The sequence below is a fragment of the Hyalella azteca genome, unplaced genomic scaffold (genome assembly GCF_000764305.2).
Source record: "Hyalella azteca isolate HAZT.00-mixed unplaced genomic scaffold, Hazt_2.0.2 contig3748, whole genome shotgun sequence".
In the NCBI taxonomy this organism is placed as follows: domain Eukaryota; kingdom Metazoa; phylum Arthropoda; class Malacostraca; order Amphipoda; family Hyalellidae; genus Hyalella; species Hyalella azteca.
In genome coordinates this window covers 106,774-133,079 of record NW_025933986.1, presented here as the reverse complement: position 1 = coordinate 133,079, position 26,306 = coordinate 106,774, and the positions used below count along the sequence as shown (strand labels likewise).

The 26,306-nt window shown below is 40.0% G+C and overlaps 1 protein-coding gene across 1 annotated transcript; it reads right to left on the bottom strand.

Annotated features, from left to right (window-relative positions):
- Nucleotides 1-1,280: 1,280 nt before the first annotated feature.
- Nucleotides 1,281-17,515, bottom strand: LOC108668383. Its single transcript, XM_018155586.2, has 10 exons — nt 17,405-17,515; nt 16,873-16,950; nt 14,137-14,885; nt 13,412-13,620; nt 5,227-5,376; nt 4,686-4,874; nt 4,011-4,148; nt 3,609-3,895; nt 3,326-3,455; nt 1,281-3,153 (listed from the first exon to the last, which is right to left on the bottom strand). The coding sequence occupies exons 2-10, from the start codon at nt 16,914-16,916 to the stop codon at nt 1,954-1,956; spliced, it is 3,096 nt and encodes a 1,031-aa protein (XP_018011075.1). The 5' UTR covers nt 16,917-16,950; nt 17,405-17,515; the 3' UTR covers nt 1,281-1,953.
- Nucleotides 17,516-26,306: the final 8,791 nt, after the last annotated feature.

Genomic DNA, 26,306 nt, shown 5'->3' with positions numbered 1-26,306 from the left:
ATGATGCGCACCAGTTCTTGCAAGTTAGTAACGTGTTCCAGTGACGCAATGAACTCTGCTAACATTTCAACACTTGCTTCAAAATCGTTGTCGGATTCACTTGGACCAAACTCTGTAAAATTCTCTCACGTGGAGGTTGAACTCGCTTCTATTAACAAGTCTGATACAGCTGGAAGTCCGGTGTCGACGGATGCCTCATGTAATATTGATTTGGAATTGTCTACCAATCCACACAGCTCGCCAAGTTTGCAGAATCACTCCACTAGTGCGTCGATTGGCAGGTCTATTGGTGCCGCTTCGACGGCTGACTGCGTTTTATCAAGTGGTCAGGTTGCGAGCTCAAATTCAGTTGCTAAAGAGAACAGTTCACTTGCGACTGTATCCTCTGTGCAACTCTCCTCGCACACCCCTTCTAATGTCTTCGTTAACCATCAAGGTGTACTATATATTCCTGGACTTGTGTACATATCTAAATAAACTAGACTTCACGAACTCAGCCAGACATGGATTTGAAACCATTTTTATTTATCCAAAAAGTGGTTGAAGTTACTTGTCGATTGTGATATTGTTGTAAGTATTTTCATTCGTTATAAATCAGTGATCATGAATAAGACAGCCGGAGTCACCGTATTCAGGGACTTGGAAACTGAAGCCGATCTACTAAGTTATCTGTTTGTTTTTTTCTTTGAAGGAAGAAATGTCTTGTTTAAATTTTTCAATGCCTGCCGAACTAGAATTTATCACCCAATGCAAGTGTAAGATAGCTTGCTAATAAAAGTTCAAAAAGAAAAGTCCAGTAGATTTGAACCTTCTTTGGTATAAGAGTGATTTTTAATAATGATGCTGCATGGAAGTTTAATTCGCAAATAACCTTCAACTTTTTCCAATGTAGTAAGTATAATCGTGAAGTTATTCTCCTTGTTTTTGGTATTCAGTATGCGGGATTTCCACGTTAATTTTGGAACTTCTTTGAAGTTTTCTATTTGTAATTTATTGGTAAATTGTCCAAAAATTGTCACGTTTCCTGTGAATATTAGCCGGCTTCCTCGGTCCTATAGTTGGGATAAAACATAATGGTGCAGCATGAGGCCTAGGACTGGATTGAAGTGTGAGGCTACGGTTATTTAGGTTATTATCGATTTTACTTGCCGGCTGGCGTTCCCGTTAGGGAATTAGCTAAGATTGAAGACGCTGTCCGGCAGCATCATCGTGACGAGAATTCGTTATCGAATATTGACCAAGCACAGTTTCCGTGCTAAGGAAAATTATAACAATTTTTCCAGGATATCTTCCTCATTTTATTGTCCTACAGATGCAAGTTCTGTTATTCTAGCGCGGTCGATAGTTCTTTTGTAGAAATTGTTTCGTCAATTTGTTCTCACCTCCAAACTATGCGAAATTTTCGACAGTTGAAGGCTTAAAATTACCTTCTATATTTAAAGATAACTATTGGTTGAGCTTGTTTCTGAACCACAACATGCGAAAGAATTTGTGACCCTTATGACTGCGAGAAAGCTAGTTTCTGATTCACATGCCATTACCGTTTCTCAGTTGAAGACAAATTGTAATTACTACTTTTCAACTGCTCATCCGAATTGAAATAATAAGTACATAACTTCTCATTTGACTCCTTGGCTCATTAAGTTAATAATGAGAAGGAATCAATTTTAATGTCTTGAATACTAAGCTCTAATTTCATTCCGCTAAGGAATGAACAAGAGTAACTTACTCTAGAAAAGTCGCAGGAGACTTGCTTGCGATTTGGTCCCGATTCTGCATTTTTTCAGTCGCTTTTATAACGAAGTAATGGATTTCAATTCTGAATTTTCCTTGTCTCTTCCTTATTAATCTATAGTAATCGTCTCAAATTTCCTGGAAATTGAAAATTCTTTAATTTACATAATAATTACAGCTGTTGGATATGTTCAGAGACGGCGATGAAGAACTCTGTGATTATGGAGTAATAGCAGCCCGATCGTCCACTTTCGCAGCTTGATTCTTAGTATCGAGATGCGTGAGCGAAACCGTGTGCTTGTGACGCAAGATGTCACCAAGACCAACCGAGTTCTGTCGAGACAGTTTAGCAGACGGCGGAGGCCGGTAGCGAGCTGCGGAGTTAGGTACGCCCCTCACTGGCGGTGGCGATGGCCCACTTCCCGAGGTATCCGAGCCAGCACTGAAATTGCCGACCTCTTTCTGCAGCTTCCTCCTCTCTTTGGGGGGATATTTTTCAATTAGTGAGAATTGATCAGTAGCGCTTGATCTTCTTCGCACATAAGCTGCTGAGGTGCCACTCGTGGTAGGAGCGCTATGCTCAGTGACGTCGCTTATTTTGCTCGCATCACTGGTTGTAGTTAGGCAACTCACGTCAGTGATGTTGCTCGTATTACTGTCTTTTCTATCTGCATCAGTGTTCTTATCCTCAGCTTGCTTCTGAAACTCTGCCCTGGATCCGACAGCTATCGAGCCAACCAATTGTGGTGATGCTGCCTTCGCTCCACACGAGCATTTACGGTCGACTGGGACTTCCGTTGACATTTCTTCATGACATTCTTCTGGTGTTGACGACAATGTAGAACGTTGCGCTATACCAATAGCGTTCGGAGTATGATCATCAATACTGAGTTGTTCTACTTGACGTGCTGCAAATTCAACCGGACACACTGCATTTTGTGTTTGTTGATTGCTGAAAAAGCTGTTATTCGGCTGAGATGCGAACGAAGAAGTGTTTTCATGTTTTCGACAGAGGCATTCTAGATCACAGTCCTGACTTTCGTCTCCATAATGATCATTATATTCATCACAGGAACACCGAACCTCATGCAATTCAAGATTGTAGGTTGTTTTCCTCGTCAGGCCGTGCGCTGGGCACTGAACGCCGTGCAATGTATTGGATGGCATGTTGGCTCTGTTGAGTCGATTGTACAGTATTTGGGAGTTGTCTATACGCATGGAGTTAACTGCCTGATCCAAGGAGAGCTGCAATACTCCAGGTGCTGCGGCTGACTTAGAAAGTCGAGTCGGTGAGTGATGGTCATTACCAGACATGGGAGACGTAGAGGAGAGAGGCTCTGGTGAAGATAATATCATGTAAGTCTGACTGTCTTCCTCTTGACTGCGGCTCCACCACTGACTGTGCCAGCTGTGACCCACCTAGAGAAAAAAGTAAAATTGTCTAATGTTGATTATATGAATACATCTGCTGGGAATCACGAAAGTTGCCAGATTTGCAACATTATTAACAATGAACGAAATTAATTTTTAAAATCCACTTCTCAATTCCAGAACTGTTTTCATAATTATGACGCACAACCAGATGCGTTACCTGACGTGTTGTCGCTCCTTCTTGGTGGTATTTATCGTGATTAAAGCGTTTCTCCTTGGAGGATTCGGACATTGCCATTCCACGCTGCTGTTCGCCGCTAATTGGCGGCAACATTCGTCCCGATTTGGTTCTGAGAAATCGCGCCATCGCAAATAAATTGGTATTGAAACATTTCTATGATCGTTATTGCATATATTAATGTGCTACGCTGACGTTCATCCCTTAAGAAAAATAAAAAATATATCTTGTGGAAAAAAAACATATTTTCAAGGAAATCACTTACCTCGTTACTGTTCCTCGACCCTCTGCGTCAGACTGCACCACGGAACAGCCGCCGGCCTCCTGGTCCGTGCATGACCCATCTTTGGTTGATGCGTTCATTGCTCGTCCTCCTGGATGCGCCGAGAGCGAAGTAGATCGCGATGAAGCAGATGACATGTGCATGGAAGAGAATCCAGTCGTAGATGACGTAGACAAGTTTGAAGTAGAACCGCGAGCGCCTTTGCTGTTCAGAGCTGACATAGCACGACTGCGGTAGTGCTGAACTGCCGCCAACTCCTTGTCGCGCTCCTGAAAACGTATATGATATCACGGGATGGTAAATACGCAGAGGGATGGTATCGAGTTAGAGCGTATGAAAAGTTTCCCTGATAAATAAAAAAAATCGACCTTTTTTCATTTTTACCTGCAGAGTTTTTTGCAGCGCTCTGTGGTCCCGCCGCAGTGCCTGAAGCCGCCTGGTCGTGGCGCGGTGTCGACCTTCTTCTGCCGACACCTGTTGACGACTGCTCTTCTCGACCAATGCTAGTCGCTTTTGAAGGCTCTGTAACCGACGATATGAAAATGAGTAGAAGCTAATCCAACGATGACGATAAAGTCATTGAACTTTTTTTACTCGGAAAGGCTCAAAGTATCATAAATGGAAACAAAATGGGGACATGAACCTTGGTTGGTCAGTTAACAAAATTAAGAAATAATACGTATTGGAGAAAGAACATTTTATTGACGAAAAAAAGAGCTATTTTGAGCCATCTATGCTCTTTAAACACTATTAACTTTTGGCGGGGGTCAGCATTGGGGGAGGCCGTGGAGGCGAAGGGGGAGGCCGGGGGGGTGAGAGGGGGCGGGGTCTGGGTGGACTCGGGTCAGGCCGTCTGCACGTAGGGCAGATCTGGGGAGGCCGTGGAGGCGAAGGGGGAGGCCGGGGGCGAGGGGGAGGGGGGTCTACTGGGATCGGGTCAGACCGTCTGCACATAGGGCAGATCCAGTCTTCGGAGTAGAGATTAATGGAGCGCAGTCAGGAGCATCGCTTGTGGTTAGTTTTTTGTTAATATGAAAGTTAAAATTCTCAATTACTTACATCAACTTCTTGTTGTTTTTCTGCGAGAGAGCACTGAGTGGCGCACAGTTTCCGGTTGAGTTCCTCACGTTCAGGCAGGTTGCGTTTCTTCGTCAGCTCCTTCAATCGCGTTGTCTCTTCACTCGTCTTGAAGAGCCGCTCTTCTTGCTGACGAAGCTTTGATGTATCGCGACGATGTGCCTCAGTTAACTGTAACAGCCAATGAGTACACAATAATTTTAAACGCGAAATGCGAAAGCGATCCGATTATGTATGTTGTCATAAAGAATTATTCATGTCAACATCAAATTACGGTCGTCAAAATCATGTTACACGGTCGTCAACATCAAATTACGGTCGTCAAGTCATAGTTACATTTCGTTTTAATTGTAACTATTTAGTAGGCTTTGTATTTCGTAGAATGAATTAACCCTCTGTAACGGAAACATTACCCGTCGTTACATCTTAATCCGCAGTAACTACAGTAACTAGAGTTATTTCCTGGGAGAAAAGGGTTAAGAAAATTTCAGTAGTTCTCCACGTATATTAGAAATTTACATACCTTGCGAAGTCTGTCCTGTAGCACGAGGATCTCCATCTTGTGTGCTTCGAGCAGATGCGGCAGCTCGGACCTTGCTTCGTGGAACTTGCGTAGCTCGGCCTCCTGGCGCTTGCACAGGCGCACGAGTAGCCTGTTCTTGTCCTCCAGTTCCTGGCAAGCAAGAGATTTTCGTGACTTTATTTGATTCGATTGGTGAGAAGTGCCGTCACGCGACTGATGTTATCTATTACCATGGTGCCAAATTTCCTGTTTTACATGGAATTAACCACGAGTGCATTATTTAAGTTGTTTTGATGAAATTAATGTATTCTTGTTAAAAATTAGATGAATCAGTTCGTTTACTTGAAGTATATACAAGCAAGAAATACATAGATGAGACGGTCTTTTTAATCTACCGTAACAATCCTGTACCAATACTTTAATACGCACCGAATTCAGTGGAACCTCAAAAGTCTAAGTTCATCCGTTCTGAGGGGAGCATCATATTCAGAATTGGTCCACCTCGTAATAAAATTGCCTAAGAACGCACAAAATCACGTATAATCCATAAAAATGGAGGATAATGCTGGGCTATACTATTCTTGGCTTCTTTACCGGAGGCTAGATGGTGCAATTCAAAGAAAATGTTATGGACTTGACTGGATTGCATGCTGATAAAGTAATAGACGTAGACGTGTCCCTTCGACCATAAACATAGCTTCCCATTTATTGGAAGCTAACGCTTATGGTCGAAGGGACATTACATGCGGTGCTGGGCAGTGTTGTCTCCGACAGACTAGAGCCATACGCACCCCCCTCAGACTAACATTTTACGCGTCGCCCTTACAATAATACCAAATGCAACTTGTTGCTGGAGATCTAGCACGTTACCTTGAAGGCATCGCCATCTGACCATGTATTAGACAAATTTTAAACAACACTCACGATGCACGTAAGTCGTTGCTACCGCGACCACGATCGGAACACTTGACCAAGGTAACATATCTCAAAACGGATACCCGATCAGGAAGCAAAAAATGTGAACCTGTATCGTTGGACATTTAAATGGATCAATGTCGATGAGTCATGATGATAATCGAGTCAACACGATCGTTTCTTCGATCCGTCGCACATAGATCACGTTTTTTTAAAGCGTCTGAAAGCCTCCTCCCATTACCGGTATCATCACACACAGTATCAGTTCTCAAGGCAAAACGTCAAAACGGCACCAGCAGGAATAGCCTTCAGAGTAGAACCTATTCTTAAGCACTCGGCTTGTTCATCCAAGTTTGATGAACGTTTATCGTACTGACAATCGAATATAGAACAAATCCCAAATGCATTACCGGTAAAGGTTATTTAAATTATTAAACGGCAAAACTTAAAAATGAGGTTTGATATAAAGCGCCTGCATCACTTACATCTTTTTCAAGTACCAGTTAATTTTGTTTCAAATCAATTACAGAAAATTGACATTATCATACTACTACTCAAATTGTTTGCTGTGGCATGCGACTGGGAGCGAAAACATTGACATTGATTCCCTGGAGCGGTCTGTGGCGTGTGTGATGGGACAAGTTTTGGAATGTTATGTGAGACGTCCGCGTTAATGTCCCACCAGAAAAAGTGTCATAGGTTTTATATGAGAGTATAGAAGAGATTAAAATATTAAGGAGCCTGCTGAAAAGCAGGCTAGGTTGTTTTATTCTTAATCAACGCACTTCTGTGTCTAATATGACAGCATATGTTAAAAAAAATTAGGAGATAAATGAACCTATATCTTCTCCTTGACAGAATATATAGGTACTATTATTCTTCATAATTCTCGCCAGAATTCACCGTGGAAATATGAAATAAAAGGGAAGTAAGTCCATCGACTGCACTTGGACGTGGGCGCCGCCGCCCTGACGGCCTTGGGAATGTCACCTCAGGTGACCCACGAGCCTCGTGGGAAATTCACCGGCTGCGGTTTTGCAAAATGTATCCGGAAATGGCAGATTTTTTTTGAAGACATTGAGCGAAGTCTCGAAATAAGTTGAGCTACAAAAATTTCAACAAAATGACTGCTAGATTTTACCTGTAATAGTATGGTCTCGCTCCAAATGAAATTTTTGTATGTTTATTTATGGCTTGCAAATTTTCCATCACAGGTTGCAACTAAATTCCTTGTCTTCTAAAAAATCCGGACTAATAATAAAGTTTAAAGCGTTCATAACTTATCGTTCTAACAATATGATAAGTGGCACTAAAAATACCATTCGTGCCGTGCGGCGTGCACTGCCTAGAGCAAAGCGAGAAGATTGAACATGAGGCAAGTGTCACGGCACCAGAGGCAGACTAGCCAGGTTGATTGACAGGTGAAATACAGGTTGCTGTGCCTGAGCACCTGAGCCATCAGCAGGTAATTTCAATTATGCCATCTCCAAGTAAAAAATTTGCTGCGACAATAAAATCTCTGCGTTTTGGAGCTAGAAAAACTTCTAAGGTGAATTGGCATCTAGTCAAACAACACCACAAGCTACGCCTATATAAATGTAGTACGTCTGTTAAGGTAACTAGACGCGTCAATGTGGCAGCTTGTATGATCTCTTGAAATTCAAACAGATATTAGCCACTTATTAGAATTATCATTATACAATTATTAAAATTATAAAAAGGAGTGACAATTGATCAATTGGATTTGGAAGAATTATGCTGGTGTTTACGGATCGAGATGAAGAGTTGCAAGCCTATAACATTATAACGGTAATAACGGTGACCGCTTACACAAATTACAAAATATTGAATACTTGGTTACCAATTACCAATTTACTGCCAATAACTGTTGAGAATGTAAGGACCTCTTTTTGCTTTGACCCACTTACAGAATAAAATAATTGGCTAATCGAATACTGTTTCATCATGGCATGTGAAGACTTGATTAAAGGGTATATGAACTCTCGCAAAACTATCCGTGAAAGCCTAAGTATGACCGAGTTAAAGTCCAAGAGATCGTTCACATTCTTCTTGAAATAACTTCGTGCTAAAGGTTCATCAATTAGCGTTTGTGTTCTTAGAGGTTGGTTTGTATTGGGGTCATTGACCTGAGTGGATGGCACCGTGGGCTCAACCATCACACACCTGCCTGCATCGATTCCAAGACCACGTAAAGCGAGGCCAGAAGACGTTGTTCTGCGGAGCCTACGTACGCGCTCTACCTTTTAGATCGAACCATGAGTGCTCATCGCAAAGCTTTGAGCGGAATGACAGCTGCGCTATTAATACTTGCTTAACAAGATTTGTTATCGTTCCCTTCAAAGTCAGTATTGAGACGCATGAGAATGAAGCTGTTGGACGAACTGTAAAAATTGCATCACATGAATTGATAAATTGAAAATAGCATGTATCAGTTAAATAATTTAATTTTTACTTACATTTTCACCGTTTATTGAAGCATTTTTTGTTAATTCGTGAACACGGATGACGTTAAATGGACATGGCCAGGTTCGTACGCAGACAACGATGAATTACTGCACAGTAAACATCGTTCAAGTGCAGGGCGTCGGTCGATGGAACAATAATAGCGTTCGTTCTCACCAGAGCGTAAGCTAGAACCGAGCGCATCGATTGCTTTCCGTGTGCAAGTGATGAACTTACATCGAAAAATTCTCCTGTTTACTACTGAGACACGCTCAACAAATGACTATCATAGTGCAAAACGCTATTAATGCATGAGTGCATGAGACAAGGCACAACACCATTTGCTTCATAAGACCTCTAAGAAAAATTGAGCTTGGAAATTCTAAAATTGTTATAAAATGATAGATTTTATTCATACATACCATTTGACAAGCGGCCAAGAATTTAAAAGCGAATTGCCAAATAAAGTCACCATATCTTTATTGAAAACCTTTCAGAGACCAGCTCCTACATAAATTTAAAATATTTATGGAGTGAAAGTACAATCAGAAGAGATTTATTTCTCATCAGATTGTACGTACTTGTATTCTATAATGCTTTTGATCTAATGATGGGACTTATCACTGAAACGTTTTCAATAAAGACATAGTGACTTTACCTGGCGTTTTCTTTGTTTTAAAATTCTTTGTGATCTTGCGTTGTAGGCCGACTAATAAAACCTGTTTTTAAATAAAGAACAAACGATTTTGAACTGAAATTGCATGCACTGGACCTTAAATTGATTTAATCTGTCAGGCCACCGGAATTTTAAAGAAAGCATTACAGTTGAACGCATGTGAGCTGCTCGCTATTTGCAGTTATTGTCCAACTTTAGGGAGAAACAAGAGGTTCAATTTATATAAAATAACTCTCACTCAGCCGTAAAAGGTGAACGCTTCAACTGTCGGTCACTATATTATTCTACTACAGAAAGTTCCAGCTTTTTATTTAATATGTAAAAATTAATGGTTTAATATTACCATAAAAATTTCATCAGTATGAGCTTCTTTAAACTAAATTCATTTGAACTATTCTGATGAAATTGCACGATAAGTCTAACTTATGGTGAACTATATCGGCCATATATCTGTGATATTTCTCCAACCATTCATTTACAATTTTTCTGATTATAAGATAAACAGTCGCTGTACTGAAGTTTCGAAGGAGAAATGTTATTCCTTGTTGCGAGTTTTAATAATAATTGGCGTGTTGCCGGTTGATCTTACCCCAATAATGGTTATGTTACAGACAAACCAAGAGGTCAGTGCCCCAGCTTTCCCGAAAGACCCGTCGACCAATGACCCCTACGGACTTGGGCTGATAGCAGATGTCGACTCTGATAACGGACGCCCGTTTACATTAGTCTGATGACTGAGTATACAAAACAAAAATGCTGACTGAGTCACTGGTGTGTTTTGCTTGACACGTAAAAGCTCATGTGATCAGGCGAAAAAAGACGACGCATTCGCTGCGACTGCAAAAATGCGGCACTCGAGTAATGGTTCTCCGCAACGCCATGGCAGAGCTGCACGCTATAGAGGGTTCAATGATGTCGCTAATGTTTTCGCCATGCCTATGGTTTTTTAGAGTCTTGCACTCGCTTGACGGGCTAGCATGTCTTTCACGAGTAAGAGTAAGAAAAACGTGTTTAATCTACTCATTTACTTTAAGCTTCCAAAGAAATTTGTATTCAACATTCTCATTATTTAATTATTCATTCCTGAACAAAATTCACAAACTACTTATAATATACGATAGAAAATTATCTGACTCATGTAAGCATTTGCCATTTCCTTCTAATTTAGCTCCCACCATCCACGTTCACTTTTTGATCCAATGCAATTGGATTGATGTCACATTATCACACTCCTTATTGGCAGGTAAGGAATTATTTCTTAACCCACGCACATATTTCCATCTCTGTATAATAAAAGAGTCATCTAAAAAATGCTAAATATTGGCTTTCCATCCACATAAATGTAAGCGGCAACGACGCGAAGTGCGTGCTGATTATGAGCGCGGGCGCCGGCCCTGCCTTCCTGTACACATGTTCAGCGCAAGATAACTTAGATAAGACGCCCGATGACGCGATAAGCCTCGCCGGCGGTCTTAGAACTTACTTCCTAAAAATTACGGCCTATTGCATAAAGTTATACTCATCACGAGTGTTTTCAGAGTGAGTTTTTTTGGGGAATGCGGCCCTCTCTCGTGAAAAGTTCAGTTAAAATTTCGTTCGTGTAACAAATCTTGCACCTGCACTCGAGCGAATATATTTCGAAGGTACAGGTCTATTTGCCGTTAAATTTTGAACAATACTGAAATTTTCTTATTTTTCACCCATAATTTAAGAACTTAACTTATCCCGCGAGCAATGAGTTTTCAGTGAACTGGAATTACATGATTGATTATGAACTACTGTTCATAAATACTTGAGTAACTTCCAGACGCAGAGTTTGATTCATCGGACTTTGATAGTTGAAAAGTTTATGGAATAACGAGTGGAGCGAGACCCTGACCTGAATACCACTCATGTGCAGGAGGTCACTAGAGACTAAGGCAAGAAGTGACTGGTATAATCAATCATCAGGCGAATGAATGATTGATTGATCATTTAAACAAGGGATAATTTTAATAAAATTGGGAAGGTTAAACCTGTATACAAAAAACATCGTAAAGTCATTTAAGAGTCAACGGAGAGTTTCCTGCTTTGGCTTCAAATAATAAAGTTGACTGTAAATACTCTGGCTCGGTGCATAGGTTGATGGTATTTAGTTCTGTTCAAAAATGCAATAAAAAAGTAATGCATAAAGCAAATGTGTCTTGCTTACATACAGTTTAGATTAATTCTTGTTCCGTGTAATTATTTGAAAATCACAGAGAAGATTAATTTGCATAATGCAATGAATATATAACAAACAGAATATAGTTATCGTAAGCATGAATTTTCTAATTATGGAAACAATTTTGCCCTACGTGTCCAAAAGCCGTTAAAATTAGTTGATGACATCAACAATGTTTTTCGTCACCCAAAATCGAAAAATTTTCCATGGCGGAAGCACAGCTAGAACGAGTGTAGCATGGCTCCCATCAAGGGCAGCATAAGGGCCGTTGTCATCACCTCTGCCAATAAAGATCCACTGCGCCTGCGCCGGAAGCTTCGTCGAGCTCCATCAGACCGCGCATGTGATGCGCATGCGCAAGCGTGCCGAGACTTTATTAACGCGTTCGGCGAACGTCATATTTTCCGATCATTTGCTGTGCATTTTTTTTATTGTACGGTGCATGATTCTCTACAACCTCCTAACTGTACCCTTGGTACGAAACAAAATTTATCGTAAATGAATGCTATTTCTTCGCAAAATAATAAGATATAAAATTATTATACTGCATCGGATCGACAGAACCCGCAAGCAAGTTCCGCAATGTTTGTAGCTAATTGACGCGGTATAGGCGCATTCAATAATATACTTTTGTAGATTGCTCAGGTACCGCACACTAGAAGAAGTAGAGTAGCGCCAAGAAATTAACATTAGTCAACCAATGTGCATATTCGTTGCGCGTTAATATGCATTTAATGCTGAATCTGCATTGGAGCTTGTCGATCTTTGCAGGTTAATGCTGTCGTGTTTATTGATGACCATGAGACATCTACGCAAGGATCTCGTTTGGTTTGTGTACAATATATGAATGTGTGTACAACTACACAGGGATCTCGTCTGGCGTATATGCAATGTATGAACGAGTGAAATGTGGAGCCAAACGCCCGTAAGTAGGTTACTTCTGGTCGATAGCTCACTGAGCACTTGTGCGCACTGCGTGTGCCAGTGATCTGAATGCGGACCAAATCTCCACTGTGAACTAATCGAACCAACAGTGTACAACTTCTTAGCAAACTTCATTCTGGACAACTTTATTAACTATCAGTACGCTTTTGTCTCAAGTTCTTGCAAGCAAAAAGCAAAAGTTTTTATAATAGAAAATTTTCATTGTTGATTAAATCGACTGGGGCGTAATTTACAAATGTATACGTTAAATGGTATGATAATTAAGGGCTGTTGAATTCCGAGAGAAGTTTGTGATTAAATTATATTAAATAATCCTTCAAACACGTTTGTGATAAGTATCTACTGCCAAGTTTGTTTAAATCACAAATAATAATGAATTTAATTAAGAATAATTTAATAATAAGCCAAGAAAATTCACTGTATTTTCATTGAAAGCGTTGTCAATAAAAAACTGACTTATTTACTCAATTCTCAAATTATTTGTCTGCGATGAGATTGCTCGCTATCCTAAGGAATATAACAACATGAAAAGAACCGGGATTCGTTCTGTGGTGCAACGGTTTCTAGAACCGATATTGAATATATCCCTATTTGTGGCCTTTCTCATTAAATGTCTTCATTAAAGCAAAAAAGCTCTTCATTAAAGCAAAATCAAACCAGCATTTGAATAATTCAGTCGAAATTATAACTGTATTAACTTTGAACTCGAACTACTGTCAGAAACTAGTTACAAATAGATTATGATGCAGCAACTTGCTTTTCTACATCGAAGCATCGTCTACTCTTTGGAAATTACGAACTGACAAAAAACACAAACCAATAAATTTCATTCGAAATATTTATTTATAAATGTATTTTCATTTTACTCACTTGTTTTATTTTCCAGGGCCTGATCTACGACCTGAAACTACGGCAGCAACCACTTATCAGCTTCTTCAAAATATATACGTGCATTTTTAGTACATATTTGCACAGTTACTGACCTTGATCTTTTTTTGGAGGCAGACTGCGTCGTTGCTGAGCTCCTGAATGTGGTTGCGCTTGGCAGACAAGAGTCTGTACATGTGGGCGCCGTCGTCCCTCTTGCTGAGATGGAGCGACGTCTCCACCAGCGTCTTGGTCGAGTTACGCCGCGCCGACGCACTGGCCGCGCTCCAGCCGCTGCTCGAGCCGCAGCGCGGCGACCTCAGCACTGAGGGTAGAGTGCGGATAAATGAAACCCTTGACTTGCGAAATATTTATAATAGACGAGATCACTTTCAGCGGAGATTGAATTATATGTTTATCTAATTAATCGATGATCCATGTGTACATAGTAGTTGGCTATCAGAATTTAATTATTTAAATATTTTTTCTAAATATTCTCGCCTGAGGAGGGAGATCGCAAAATTTATGAGCCTCATTAAAAATTTTATATGATGGGGCCATTTTGATTTGAAAACTACGATGGGTTTTTGTATGCACGAGCGGCGTCGACGGAGTCTGTGGAAATACGGAGTCTACGGTTCTTGCATCGAACATTTGCAAAGAGTTTTATGAAGGGTTATGAATTGTAATTAAATTCTGTACATTTAAGAAAAACTTTTCAGCAGTCTGCATTATAGTATTACATTATAGAGTGAAATTTAACGCGTGATTTTTTCACCTTAAAATTAGCATGTAAAAATCATGAGCCAAATCAATTATGACTAAATTCTTGGCGTGGTACCTCTTTGTATGCCAGGGCCCAGCTTGGTGCGAGAGCTGATTCTGCTTCTGCTGGACCTGCCCGACAGTCCGAAGTTGATGCCCAATTCCTGCAGGTAGACTGCAGCGTCATCGTCATCATGACATACATTAGCTTCATCTTCAAATGCTGCCAGCGCTCTTTCCAGTTCCTCATCCGACATGTTGCCTACGTCAGTTTTGGCTAGAATAGAGAGTGAAACATTCTCTTGGGGTTCTTTGATGTGTCGTGGAGCCTTTGCATTGTGGTCGAATGTTGCGGCTGCCTCAACTTGAAGTTCGTTTGAGTCATTTTGCGGCTCTAGTGAACATGCAGAGGTTTTTTCGTAGCCGGAGAACTGTTTGGTGGTTTTATTGGCATTACTGACGGTGCCGCATTTTATGATGGTGTCTTCAGAAGTCAAAGAAGGTTCGGATGTTTTTGTCATCGAAGCGCGCGGACTTGATAGCTCGTTTTCTTGTAACTGCAGTACGCTTTTTTCTGTTTGCTCATCCTGAACAGAATATTCTTTGTCTTGGATTTCAACAGCATCGACAGTAGTTTTCTGTACATTGGGTGGGAGTTTCAAGGGAGGTATGGACACATCAATAGAAGGAGTGTTGACTTTAGGTTTAGAGGAGCTGGATGCTTTCGCCATGGTGGAGCCCATGAGTAGAGAGCTAAACGCAGGACTGGATGAACTGGAGTTTGCTTTCGGCATTGTGTGCGACCTTGCGGCTGAGGCGTGATCACTGAAATTTGTGGAAACTCTCTATTACAACGAGGGTAAATAATGTAACATTTAACATCTCACATAATTATTAAATTATAGAATATTCTTACACAATAACATAAAATGTCCTTGAAAACCTAGCCATCATAAATAAATATTAAGCTGAATTATTTCTCCCGAATACTTTAAGCGATACAAAATGTGCGGAATGTGAATCGTAAAATCATTCTAAAAACTTTATTCCCCAAATTTGTTTTTCTGCTTTAAATACTACTACTTTTATCTCGGCCCTATTAGCAAGCAGCGACAGTCAGACATCATCTCATCTCAACTCTGAAATACGTTTGGTGTGAAAGAAAAATGTATTTTTATTTCCTATAGCTGTGAAAGTAATCAGTCAATACGTTCAAAAATAGGGTTAAATACGACAGGCCAGATTTGAGGGCACGCCACTGAACTTCACTCATTCAGAACAAAGACTCGCGTGTTGTTGCACGGCATGTGTGTCTTCGATTGCACGTTGACCTACTAACTGCTGTGGAGCTCTCGTTACTGCTGGGGCACCACTGGGGGAGGGGGACTAGGAAGGGGTTATGCTACGTAGCTAGCAATGGCCAATAATGAATGAAAAATAAAATTAAATCTATACTCTGATAGAAAAATTGTAATTTTCAATTTTATTTGAGAAAATAAACCATATTGACGACCCGTGCGCTTTTTCGCTCATTTTCGAATACGAAGTTCATAAGATTCTTTCTAAAACAATGAAACATATATTACGCACAGGATATCTGTTCAGCGTTACTTGATAATTCATTATTACTGAAAATAAAGGAAGAAATGACTATGTTAATGTTTAGTTGATATGAGAAATTACAATCTTCCCTTATTTTCAAGACAGATCGAACAAAGATGGTACAGATGAACCGGCAAGCAGGCAAACAGAAACTAAATGAAACTGAATGTGGGCTGTGTAAGGAAGAGAATGAATGAGCATTCAATTTTGCTATCTATAACAAATGCTAAAAAAATCAATTACAGCGCAAGACTGAAGTTTGTTGGCGATAAGTTCGAATGGGAGGCCCAATGGGGGCAGGGTGGCCCAGTGGTTACAGTTCAGAGTACCAAGATTGGAGCAGAGAGGCGCGGGTTCGATCCCAGCTCTGTGCGCCAGTTTCTGGTCAGAATCGGCAAGGAGGCCGGGCGGTTAAGCAAAGCAAAATGGAAGCAGTGAGTTGCGAGTTCGAGACCGCAACAAGCTGTGAATGTTCTGCGATGTTAAGAATCTGCGACAGGCCTACGGCCTACTAAACACTGAAACCGCTATTATTATTATATTATTATATAGTGAAGTGAGAATATTGCGGTACACGACGCATTATTGAACATCTAATGCTCTGGTTTCCAGATTATATGCGGGCTCGATCCGACGCACTGCCGCGGTCTCTAGTGGACCTTTCCAAACAATCGCAGTGTGCGATCTAAGTAATCGCAGTCAATGCATCAAGATACATGTTGAAATCTTTGTACTTACCCCTAGTGAGCTCCTTTTTACGTCTCTATTTACTCTTTTACATATATTTACGTGAGTAGATTTTTAACACATACAGGTCACCATTAATTGTTCAATAACTGCTTGGCTTGCCACGAAGGAATAGAAACTACAGGCAGCTGGCTAAGATTGCTGCTGGACCTAAGATTGCTGGGGCATTCCGCCTTCATTTTCATACGAACTAAGCTCAGTGAACGCTACGGGTTGATCGATCACAATAAACTCATTCCATAATTAATATTGGTGGCAATTGTCAAATGTTCAATTATAATATTGTTGAAATAATATTTCTTTCCTAATAATTGAAATAAACTTTTCGTGTACCGCATTCGTTGTCTCTCGCCCAATCAAATTAAGAACTTTAATATAAAATAAGTTAACACTATTCCTTGTCTTAACTTGCAGCTCAGCGCCAAACTATATCACCGATGTAAATAGCATGACTCCTTCTCACCCTGAGTGGGGGGCGGTGACGGGGGTCCCTGCATGGCCGGACATGGGGGGACGCACCCCCTCCAGCCAACCCCCCAACCTGCCATGTAAATAATAAGGTCACCGCAAGCACTTGCCCTTATATTATGCAAGTGGGATCGTTTCAGGCCAATTAAATGTAAGGGAATATGTAGGTCACTCAAGGGTAAACTCTAAAATAGGCCAAGCTAATAGGCCTAATAACGTCAGCAGTCGAGCAACACGCACGAGCTGAGCAGCCAGTTAACGTGCAGCGAAATAAATCAGTGATCGCCGATTACGGGATTTCATCAAATTCTGACAAAGTAATTAATAAAATGGAAAGCTGAAGTGAAAGGCAATATGGCTTACTAAATAATCTTAATTAAAGAAATAATTTGACTTGATCCTGACAAAGTCATGCAGCGTAACGGGCCAGTGCAAGGATCGAACTGTACATTGGGCTCACATTCAATGTCTCGGTACTATTTATTATATCATGAAGCCTTGTACAATGATGAGAACAATGTACTCACCGTGTGAGGAGTGTCTTGGCTATAGTGTCTCGGTGAACGGCGCACGGCTCTCAGAAGTATCACTATCACTTCACATTCAAGCTCTTAACCTCTGTACTGTCCTTGTATGTAATAAACTAACATCCACACCAAAAAGAATAAATTATTAATAGAAACAAATGGTCACGGGTGGTTACATCCTTATATTGTTCGCTACGGTTATATGGGTTTAAAAACCAGGGGAAATATTTATAAGAGCCAATCAACGAAGTTATCTCTTTTAAAGCCTACAAAATAATCTCGAGATTCTTGCAACCAATTGATATGAATACAATAATGCATAGTTGTGAATATTTTTAAAATTTTGTTGGTTTGCATGTCTAAAAACCTGAAGTTTAAGAAAATAATTCAAAAGGCCTTAAGTGACCAATCAGTAGCATATAGAATAACAAAATTGGTTACAAGTTAAGACTTGAGGCTCGTTCGTGTATCTTTATGCGCACAGGTTTCGATTCTTTTAACCAAATCGTAATAAAAAAAATAAAAAAAAACGCGCAGGTTTCCGTTCACAAACTCTACGGTGATCACATCAAATATTTAAGTATCTTCTGGCGCAATTATTATCATTTGGTAATGATAATTAATTACATTCAAACCATTAGCATTTCTGCAACAGCCATTATTTTAAATGCGCTCATTGTTCAATATTTTATAAGCGAACAGAAGTTAAAGGATTCCCGGATGTGACATATTTATCGACGAGACACAAGATCATGTGGATGAAAATTAATATGGAAAGTGAAACCAATTAATTTGAAAGATACGTTTAATTATAAATCAAATTAAATAATATTTTCGTTAACAAAGAAATGCAGCTGTTGGTCATAAAAATCAAAGCAGGCACAGTTAGGCAGAGTAATTATTTACGATGAGTGAAACGTTAACTTCTGTCGTCTATGTTTGCAATGGATGCCTTACTTTATATCTGGGTTGCATATAGCGTTTGCTTCTTTTGAACTCATATCCGAGGTACAGCTTAGGCAACAATCTGGTCAGGCTGATGAACGATCCTGGAGCTGCCACTTGAATGACGGTCAATCGCACGTTTAAGTTCCAATTAGAGTCGCTCTACTATTGTATGGGATAATGAAGATTATTGACAAATATTGAGCTTATTGCAATCGTAGAAATATATCAATACAAATAACACAGTCACAAAAATTTGCATGAAATGCAGAATCCTTGACATGACAAAGACACATGCTTCTTTTTGTTTTCTGTCAGAGACACCCTGCCGCACACCTCTGCTGCCGACGGCGCACCAGGCGCAACTGACCACAGCGCGACCTGAGTGGCACCTCCGAGCGTCTCTTGAGCGTCGCGGCAATTGGTTGCCTCGCCTTGCCCACGAACTGCCTTTATCGCCGCGCTGCACGCACGCTGGCTACATTGCATTTAAACCCAATATATATCCATGAAACGTTTTTATGGTATGATTCTACGTGCGTTTAAAAATGTATGACTTTGTTGAAAAAGGCATATTTAGACGTATTCACAGGCTTAATCTTATATTGCAAGCTCGAGTGAGCGCACTTTTTGACTAAAACGGAATAATAGTCGATTTTCGTTTATAAAATGTAACTTTTTCCGAGGTTTCAGTTAACTCATTTACGAACGTGTAATAAGGATGCGAACTAAAGCCCATCAATATATAATGCGTGAATAAGCAAATTGCACAATTATTTAGACGAGTTTTACAAATTCTAAATTTTCAGATACGGTATGAAATGTGCATATATTATATGCCTTGTATACTTTGCGCATAGTATAATAGAAATAAATTCATGTTACTTTAAAAATATAAGATTCATTTCTTACGCAGTATTGGAATCTTTTCATGCAAGCCTCTTTTAGAATAATATTAAAAAGGCAGAAAGTATTTAAAGGATTTAATCTAATTCATCGAGGCATATACATTCTTTACACTAAGATAACCGAATAATAGATGTTATTATTAGTTAAAGAGAATTAAAAGCAATTACTTTAGAGAAATTTCGCTGAGAACTGATCGTAAAATTCCCCATTTGTGAAGGCAATAACTACAGGTTTGGGCCGGAGTAGGGTCCCTACGAGTGTATCCTGAGAGTACCAGAGCTCTCAGCTATCAACAAACTAATGTTATCTATTATATGGTTAATGTTAATCTATTATATGGTATTTCAGCAGGTGTTTCATATCACTGCATATCACTGTTTCACAATTTATGTTTCAAAACTCAAATTATTTGTTTCAAAATAAGTGTAAATTGTGTGATTTCAGATGAGCGAAAACATAGGCGAATAACCCGCGAATTAATGCACATTTTGTGCTTTCAGACGCGCAAAAACATTTAAATAGCACCTGGCAATTTCAAAGCCGCAAGAATTAGTTAGACAAAATGGCACACAGATCAACGTTAGACAGGATATAGAGAATAACGTTTTCAAACTCCGTCTTTGTTCCGTCAATTAACGTTGCTTTATAACACCCAGGCAAAGAAATTAATTATAAGAAAGCCCTTTAAAGTAAACATTCACAAGGTCCCTAACGCCAAGGAAGGGACTTAGTGGCAAATGAAGGCAGACGTGCTCCACTCTTGCAGTCAGTCCTAACTTAAAATTTCCTTCACGATTGATAAGCACAAAAGATCATGGACGCATAAAAATGCACATAATAAACGGGTAGAAATGTAAAGGGGCGAGGCAAAGTGAACTTAACTTGCATGGGAAAAGAACAATATCCAACTGTCGACAGAGAGCTGCGGTTCCGCTTAGTGATTATGACTGATTCTTGAGCGTCTTTCTGAAGGAACCCTTGTCGATGAATTTTTCCTAGAGCAGAAGAGGAAATTTCCTTTAATTGACATACTTTTCTGTAATGATGGATTTGAAAATAAGAGTTGCTGCTGCTTGCTACACTTAAGGACACAAAAGCCAGCAGTCTTCCTCACGCCGCCGTGGTGGGAGGTTGTCACATATTGTTTTATCTTGATGCAGTGTTAGTGATTTTTTTGTGTGGATGGTCGAATCGTTTTGTTATTAATGTGCTATTGATACGTGCCAACATACTTGATAATTTCTCCTCTTGCGTTTCAAATTATTGTCTTATAGAAGAATTCATGGGTTTATTCGTCAGTTAAAGAAAGAAATCATATTTATGATATTTTTGAGGCATTGACTCTAGAGAATGTGTGCATCTTTTCAGAGTGCATGATCATTTTCATACTTTCCTTATACATTAAATTATTTATTTAATGTTAAGAACGTACAATTGCGCGGAACGATAACGATAAGGCAAATAGACGATGTTGAGATAATATACAAGAGACTATTCATCAACGACTAAAATGCTAAAATTTATAGGAGTGCAATTGTTTTCGATACCCACTAATTTTACATGAAATTTATATTTACGTGAATTTAAAAAGTTACTTAGACAAGTTATAATAACGCAGTGAAATTCCTGAAGATCGGCTGCCCCGATGCTCGTGTCTGTGACCGAGCGCTGTCTCGTCACGAGTCACTTATTCTCGAATTATGCTTCACAGTACTCGAAAATTTTAGTCAAAATCTTATTAATTAAACCTTCTTCCATTTTGAAATGCATTTCGTTGTGGAATTATGAAAGAAGGTAACTTTGGTAGCAAGGGGAATACATGACTGAAATTTGATTATAAAAATTGCACTAGGAGTTGCTGTGACGTATCAAGAAACCGATGTACAACAATTTATTTCCAGAAATTGGTAACTAATTGAATAATTTAATTCGTCGGCCCAATATCGTCGGCCTTCTACGGATACATCAGGGCCTTCTACGGATGCATCAGAGCCTTCTACTAACACATCAGAGCGCTTCTACTGATACATCTTAATTCGCCGGCACAATATCGTCGGTTGGTGACTTCGTTGACGTGGTGAGTGGCGACTTGCTCGCCACTCATCGGCTGGAGTGCTGGGCGTGGTGTTCGTAGCGCCCACTCTGCCCACGCACCGACGCGTGTCAGGCCATTAAAGCGAAGGCTTCCTTATAATAATTTAGATCATTCATAAGCACCTCATTTTCATTACCAGATAATTGAAATATATTCACAGCGCTTTATTATGCGTTGATAGCAGTTGAAATTGTTAAGAGTTATGTCTTTACAAGAAATATAATTTGCTATAATGAACACAATAGGAAATGAGGGTGAAGATATGCCGTTCATTTGAGCATAAGGATGAAATTAAGTAGTTCAACTGGATTATTATAGATTATAGAACCTATCACGAAAAATAAATAAACGCAGGACCAAATGCATCGTTACGAGCGCCCAAAGAAGCTGCTGATGGTGCTGAGCCCGGTGCTGACGCTCACGAGCGCAGTGCTCACGGGCGTAGCGCTGCTCGGGGGCTCCTGGCTTCTGACGGAGGAGCGTCTGGACATGAGAGCCCTCGGAGACCGTGCCGGCCCCCCTCAGTACGTGGTCAAGAAGACGCAGTCCGGTCTCTTCACACTCTGCCATACACAGCGTGAGTGAAGGTTTCATTAAGTATCTTCGCAGTCTAAATATTTACTTCAAATTTCTTGCTTAACGCCACCGAATCAGAGTACAGACCTACGTAGAATCTGAAATCTTGAAGAAATTTCTACAGCTTAGCTCAAGAATGCAATATCTTTGTAGTGGAATATTGGTTGTGGGTTGGATATTTATTTATTGACAACAAGTTGGTGATAATAATTTAATTGGAAATTTTAATTGTAATATGTCATTGTGAAACTGATTGAATATCTGAATCTACTGAAAAATGTATGTATCATCTTGCACTGGTTAGGCGTGAATACAGGAAGGTCAGGATCAAAGATTCTCAACTTTATTTTATTTTTCGCTGTTACCTAAAACTTTTTATGCCTACAGCTGGTTATGCCTGGAGCTTGCTGCGCCTTAATTTATTATGCTTATAGATTGTTATGCCTAAAGCTTATAGTGTCGTAAGCTTGTTATGCCTATAGCTCGTTATGCCTAAAGCAGTAAAGCTTATAATGCCGTAAGCTTGTTATGCCTATAGCTCGTTATGCCTAAAGCAGTAAAGCTTTTAATGTCGTAAGCTTGTTATGCCTATAGCTCGTTATGCCTAAAGCTTATAATGCCGTAAGCTTGTTATGCCTATAGCTCATTATGGCTAAAGCTTATAATGTCCTAAGCTTGTCATGCCTATAGCTCGTTATGCCTAAAGCTTATAATGCCGTAAGCTTGTTAATTATGCCTATAGCTCGTTATGCCTAAAGCTTATAATGTCCTAAGTTTGTCATGCTTATAGCTCGTTATGCCTAAAGCTTATAATGTCCTAAGCTAGTTATGCCTATAGCTTATAATGTCCTAAGCTTGGCATGCCTATAGCTTATAATACCCTAAGCAAGTTATGCCTATAGCGTGTCATGTCTGCAGCAGGCGACCAGGTCTTCAGCTGCGATCGCATCGACTACTCACGGCCCGGCCTCTACAGGCTCGACCCTAACGACGCGACGCTCTCCATTGCCTGTCAGTTCTGTTATGTAGAATAATTCTCTTGTGGAACAATCCTCAAAGAACTACTGAGTAGTAGTTTTATATAGCACTCAACAGGACTTAGTACTCAATAGAACCTAATCTTTGGCTCGACCCTAACGACGCGACGCTCTCCATCGCCTGTCAGTTCTGCTATGTAGAATAATTCTCTTGTGGTACAATCCTCAAAGAACTACTGAGTAGTAGTTTTATATAGCACTCAACAGGACTTAGTACTCAATAGAACCTAATCCTTAAATATTAAGTGAAGCTGTGAAGCAGTCATAAAACTATGTAAAAATTGATAATAAATTATATGAGGTAACCATCATATTATTAATGGCATAACCATATCTCCACCAGTCTTCCATCTACTATTGAATTCTCTAAGCAGTTTTAGCGCTTGTGTATTTCAATTTTAAAAAATTAATATATTTTACGGGTTATTGGGCTTATGAGTTGTTAAGTTATATATAAGTTATTTAAGGTGTTTAAGTTACATTTAAGTTTCTTGAAATCAACTCTGAAACTAGTACAATATTTGAATATATCTTGGGGGAATATTACATATCAGGATATAACTTTTTGGTTCAGATACTGCAGTTCGGTCAAGTCCTTTCTTCCTTGTGGGGAGTGGGGTGCTGGTGGTGGCTGAGGTGCTGTGGCTGTGGGGGCAAGTCAGAGGACGAGGGTCAGGCGTCAGCACCTTCGTTGCCGGAGCCGCCTTCATAATCCAAGGTCAGGAGTCTGCACCTTCGTTGCCGGAGCTGCCTTCATAATCCAAGGTCAGGAGTCTGCACCTTCGTTGCCGGAGCTGCCTTCATAATCCAAGTTCAGGCGTCTGCACCTTCGTTGCCGGAGCCGCCTTCATAATCCAAGGTCAGGAGTCTGCACCTTTGTTGCCGAAGCCTTCTTCATAGTCCACGGTCAGGTGTTTGCATTTTCGTTGCTAGAGTGCAAGGTCGCTTTTGTTCATGGCCGTTATCCTGACTGGCCTCATGACGCCAAGAGGAAAGGCTGATTAGATGCTGTAGGGATCACAATGTCATGTCCCGAACCTCGTGTGCGGAGACGCTGATCATCATGAATAAACAATATAGACAAAATTCCTCAAGCTACTTCAAAAGTAGTATAGAGTGTTAAATAACAGTGATATTTTTCATGACATCAATGTTGTACACTATAGAGTAAGATGAAATGTGTAAGACGCACATTTGAGTTGAGCATAACCAACTTGAAATCCAAATTGATCGATTAAGCAAAACCAAGTTTGAAAGTTATTAAGAATCTATTGCTTGACATAAGAATTCGGACAGGCAAACATATAGAACTATTAGATACAATAATCAAAAAATGGCAACCAATTAATTTTATTTGTTCTTTCACCTTGTGACAACATTTCTTCTCGCTTCGAGTCACCGACATGTGGAACAGCCTCCCTGATAGCATCGTTGAAGCTCCGAGTATGAACATCTTCAAAAACAGACTAGACGAAGCTATGCAGGAGCATATGTTCAGTCTTAAAATGCCTAGCAAATTACGGACCAGGCAATAAGTCCAGCAGCTATCTCAATCAATCGTCAGTTATGGAAAGATCGGGTTCCAAAGGCCGGATCCCTTGTGAATCAAGTCACGAAAAGTTCAAGAATCGGCAACAGGCCATGGGCCTATTTCTTCAACGCCGACACTTCTATTCTATGTGTTTTGAGACTTTGCAGTCCTGTCGCAATTTTCTGTCCACAATGAGTTCAACCTTTACGGCAAATGGACTGTAATATAACTACAAAAGCTTGTGTAAAAATCAATGCGAGACAAAGGATAAAAACAAAGGACCAACAGCGCGCTGGCCAGGCCTTGGACTGTCTTTGTTGACAGTACAAACCGTGTTGGTGGTAGCATCATGTCGGGAACACGTTAGAACATATGAAGTATGTCACATTCACAGCATAGATGAATCAAAATTATGGATTCAGCCTACGGCAATGAATATTATTAGTGAACTTTAATCGTTTTCCAAGAGATAATGTAGGCTTGTTGTTTTGATATATGTAATGAAAATTTGTAAATTTTTTATTGTCTGTACATGAATGTGTTAACAATTTTTTCGTAGCTAATTTCGCACAATATAACTTCTACCAATGAATCTCAGCGGTAAGATCACCTCAGGCATAATAATTACTGCTAAACCTTGTCTGAAAAAGGCTAAAAAATTGTGTTTCCCAGTTATTTCCATTGTTTTATAGAAAAATGCGTCTTAATAATGCACAGCATTTATTTAACTCAGGCCTGTTGATGATGATGGGATGCGTGATGTACATCTCAACCCTGAAAGGAGAAGTTTGGCACAAACTCTGGCCCAGGAGCATCCACACCCCGGCGCCCTTCGTCTACTCCTACGGCTGCAACTTCATCTTCATGATCGTTGCCTTCTCCTCTTCAGAACTAGCGGGTTTCTCGTTGATCATGCTATTCATTTATTGGCACAAAGTAAGGATAAGCAAAAAGCGATTAAGTTTTATATCTACTTTTAATTTAAGCTTGCCAACATTGAAATTTCTGACAAAAATATTGCTCTCCTCCTAAAAATTAGTATGAAAGACGAATAACAGTGCAGTGATAGGTAGTTGTTTAACAGGAATGTTTGCAAATTCCGTATATTAAAGTTCGGCGGGTTGAGCCAGTTGTTTACTAATTTCTTATGTAGCAATTTATGGCGTTTCTAAAATGTTAATTTTTCTGAATCCATTTGTTTAATTGAACACTAATTACAGGAAGACTGGGAAGATAGTCTGTGCAGAGCTCCCGACATATCGACGGCATTAGCATCTTGTTACCAGAACCTTGTCCCGCTGAACAACTTCGAGTTCCTCGTAAGTCCCGATGAAGCTCAGCCAAGCGCTGTGCTGTGTTCATACTCGCCGAAAGAGCGCTGGAAGAGCAATACAACTGCTGGAAATCCTTCAGAATTGCCGAACTGTTCGTGCCTCGCGTTCCCCTACTTATCGAACAGCGTTAACAGATCTGAAGGAACTTACCTTGATGCAGCACACAACTCCGGTGGAAACTACAGGTGGGACAATGCGCGTATTTAAAAACTTCCTTGTAGACTAATTCTCGGCCAAAAGGAGTTACAAAATACTCGATACTTCGCGCTGTTTCATAGAGTGAAAATGGGGTTCTCTGTGCTAAACATTCTTTGTGTTGTGTGAAATAAAATTATTTGATTTTCAATGTCGATGACGCACATTCATGATGAAAAATTTCGCTGATCGCCCGAATGAATTGTAAAGTCTTGAATAAATAACTCGGAAAACGTACCGATTTTTCCGTTACAGAAAGACATCAAGTGATAAGAGGCCG

What these genes read in the sequence shown, in the direction of transcription:
- LOC108668383 (XM_018155586.2), bottom strand. Translation starts at nt 16,916, where the DNA reads ATGTCCGGCCATGCAGGGACCCCCGTCACCGCCCCCCACTCAGG. An exon ending in GTCACCGCCCCCCACTCAGG is followed by an intron (nt 14,886 to 16,872) that starts GTGAGAAGGAGT and finishes CACAAATTTCAG; the next exon opens with TGATCACGCCTCAGCCGCAA. An exon ending in GCCTCCAAAAAAAGATCAAG is followed by an intron (nt 5,377 to 13,411) that starts GTCAGTAACTGT and finishes CTTGCTTGCCAG; the next exon opens with GAACTGGAGGACAAGAACAG.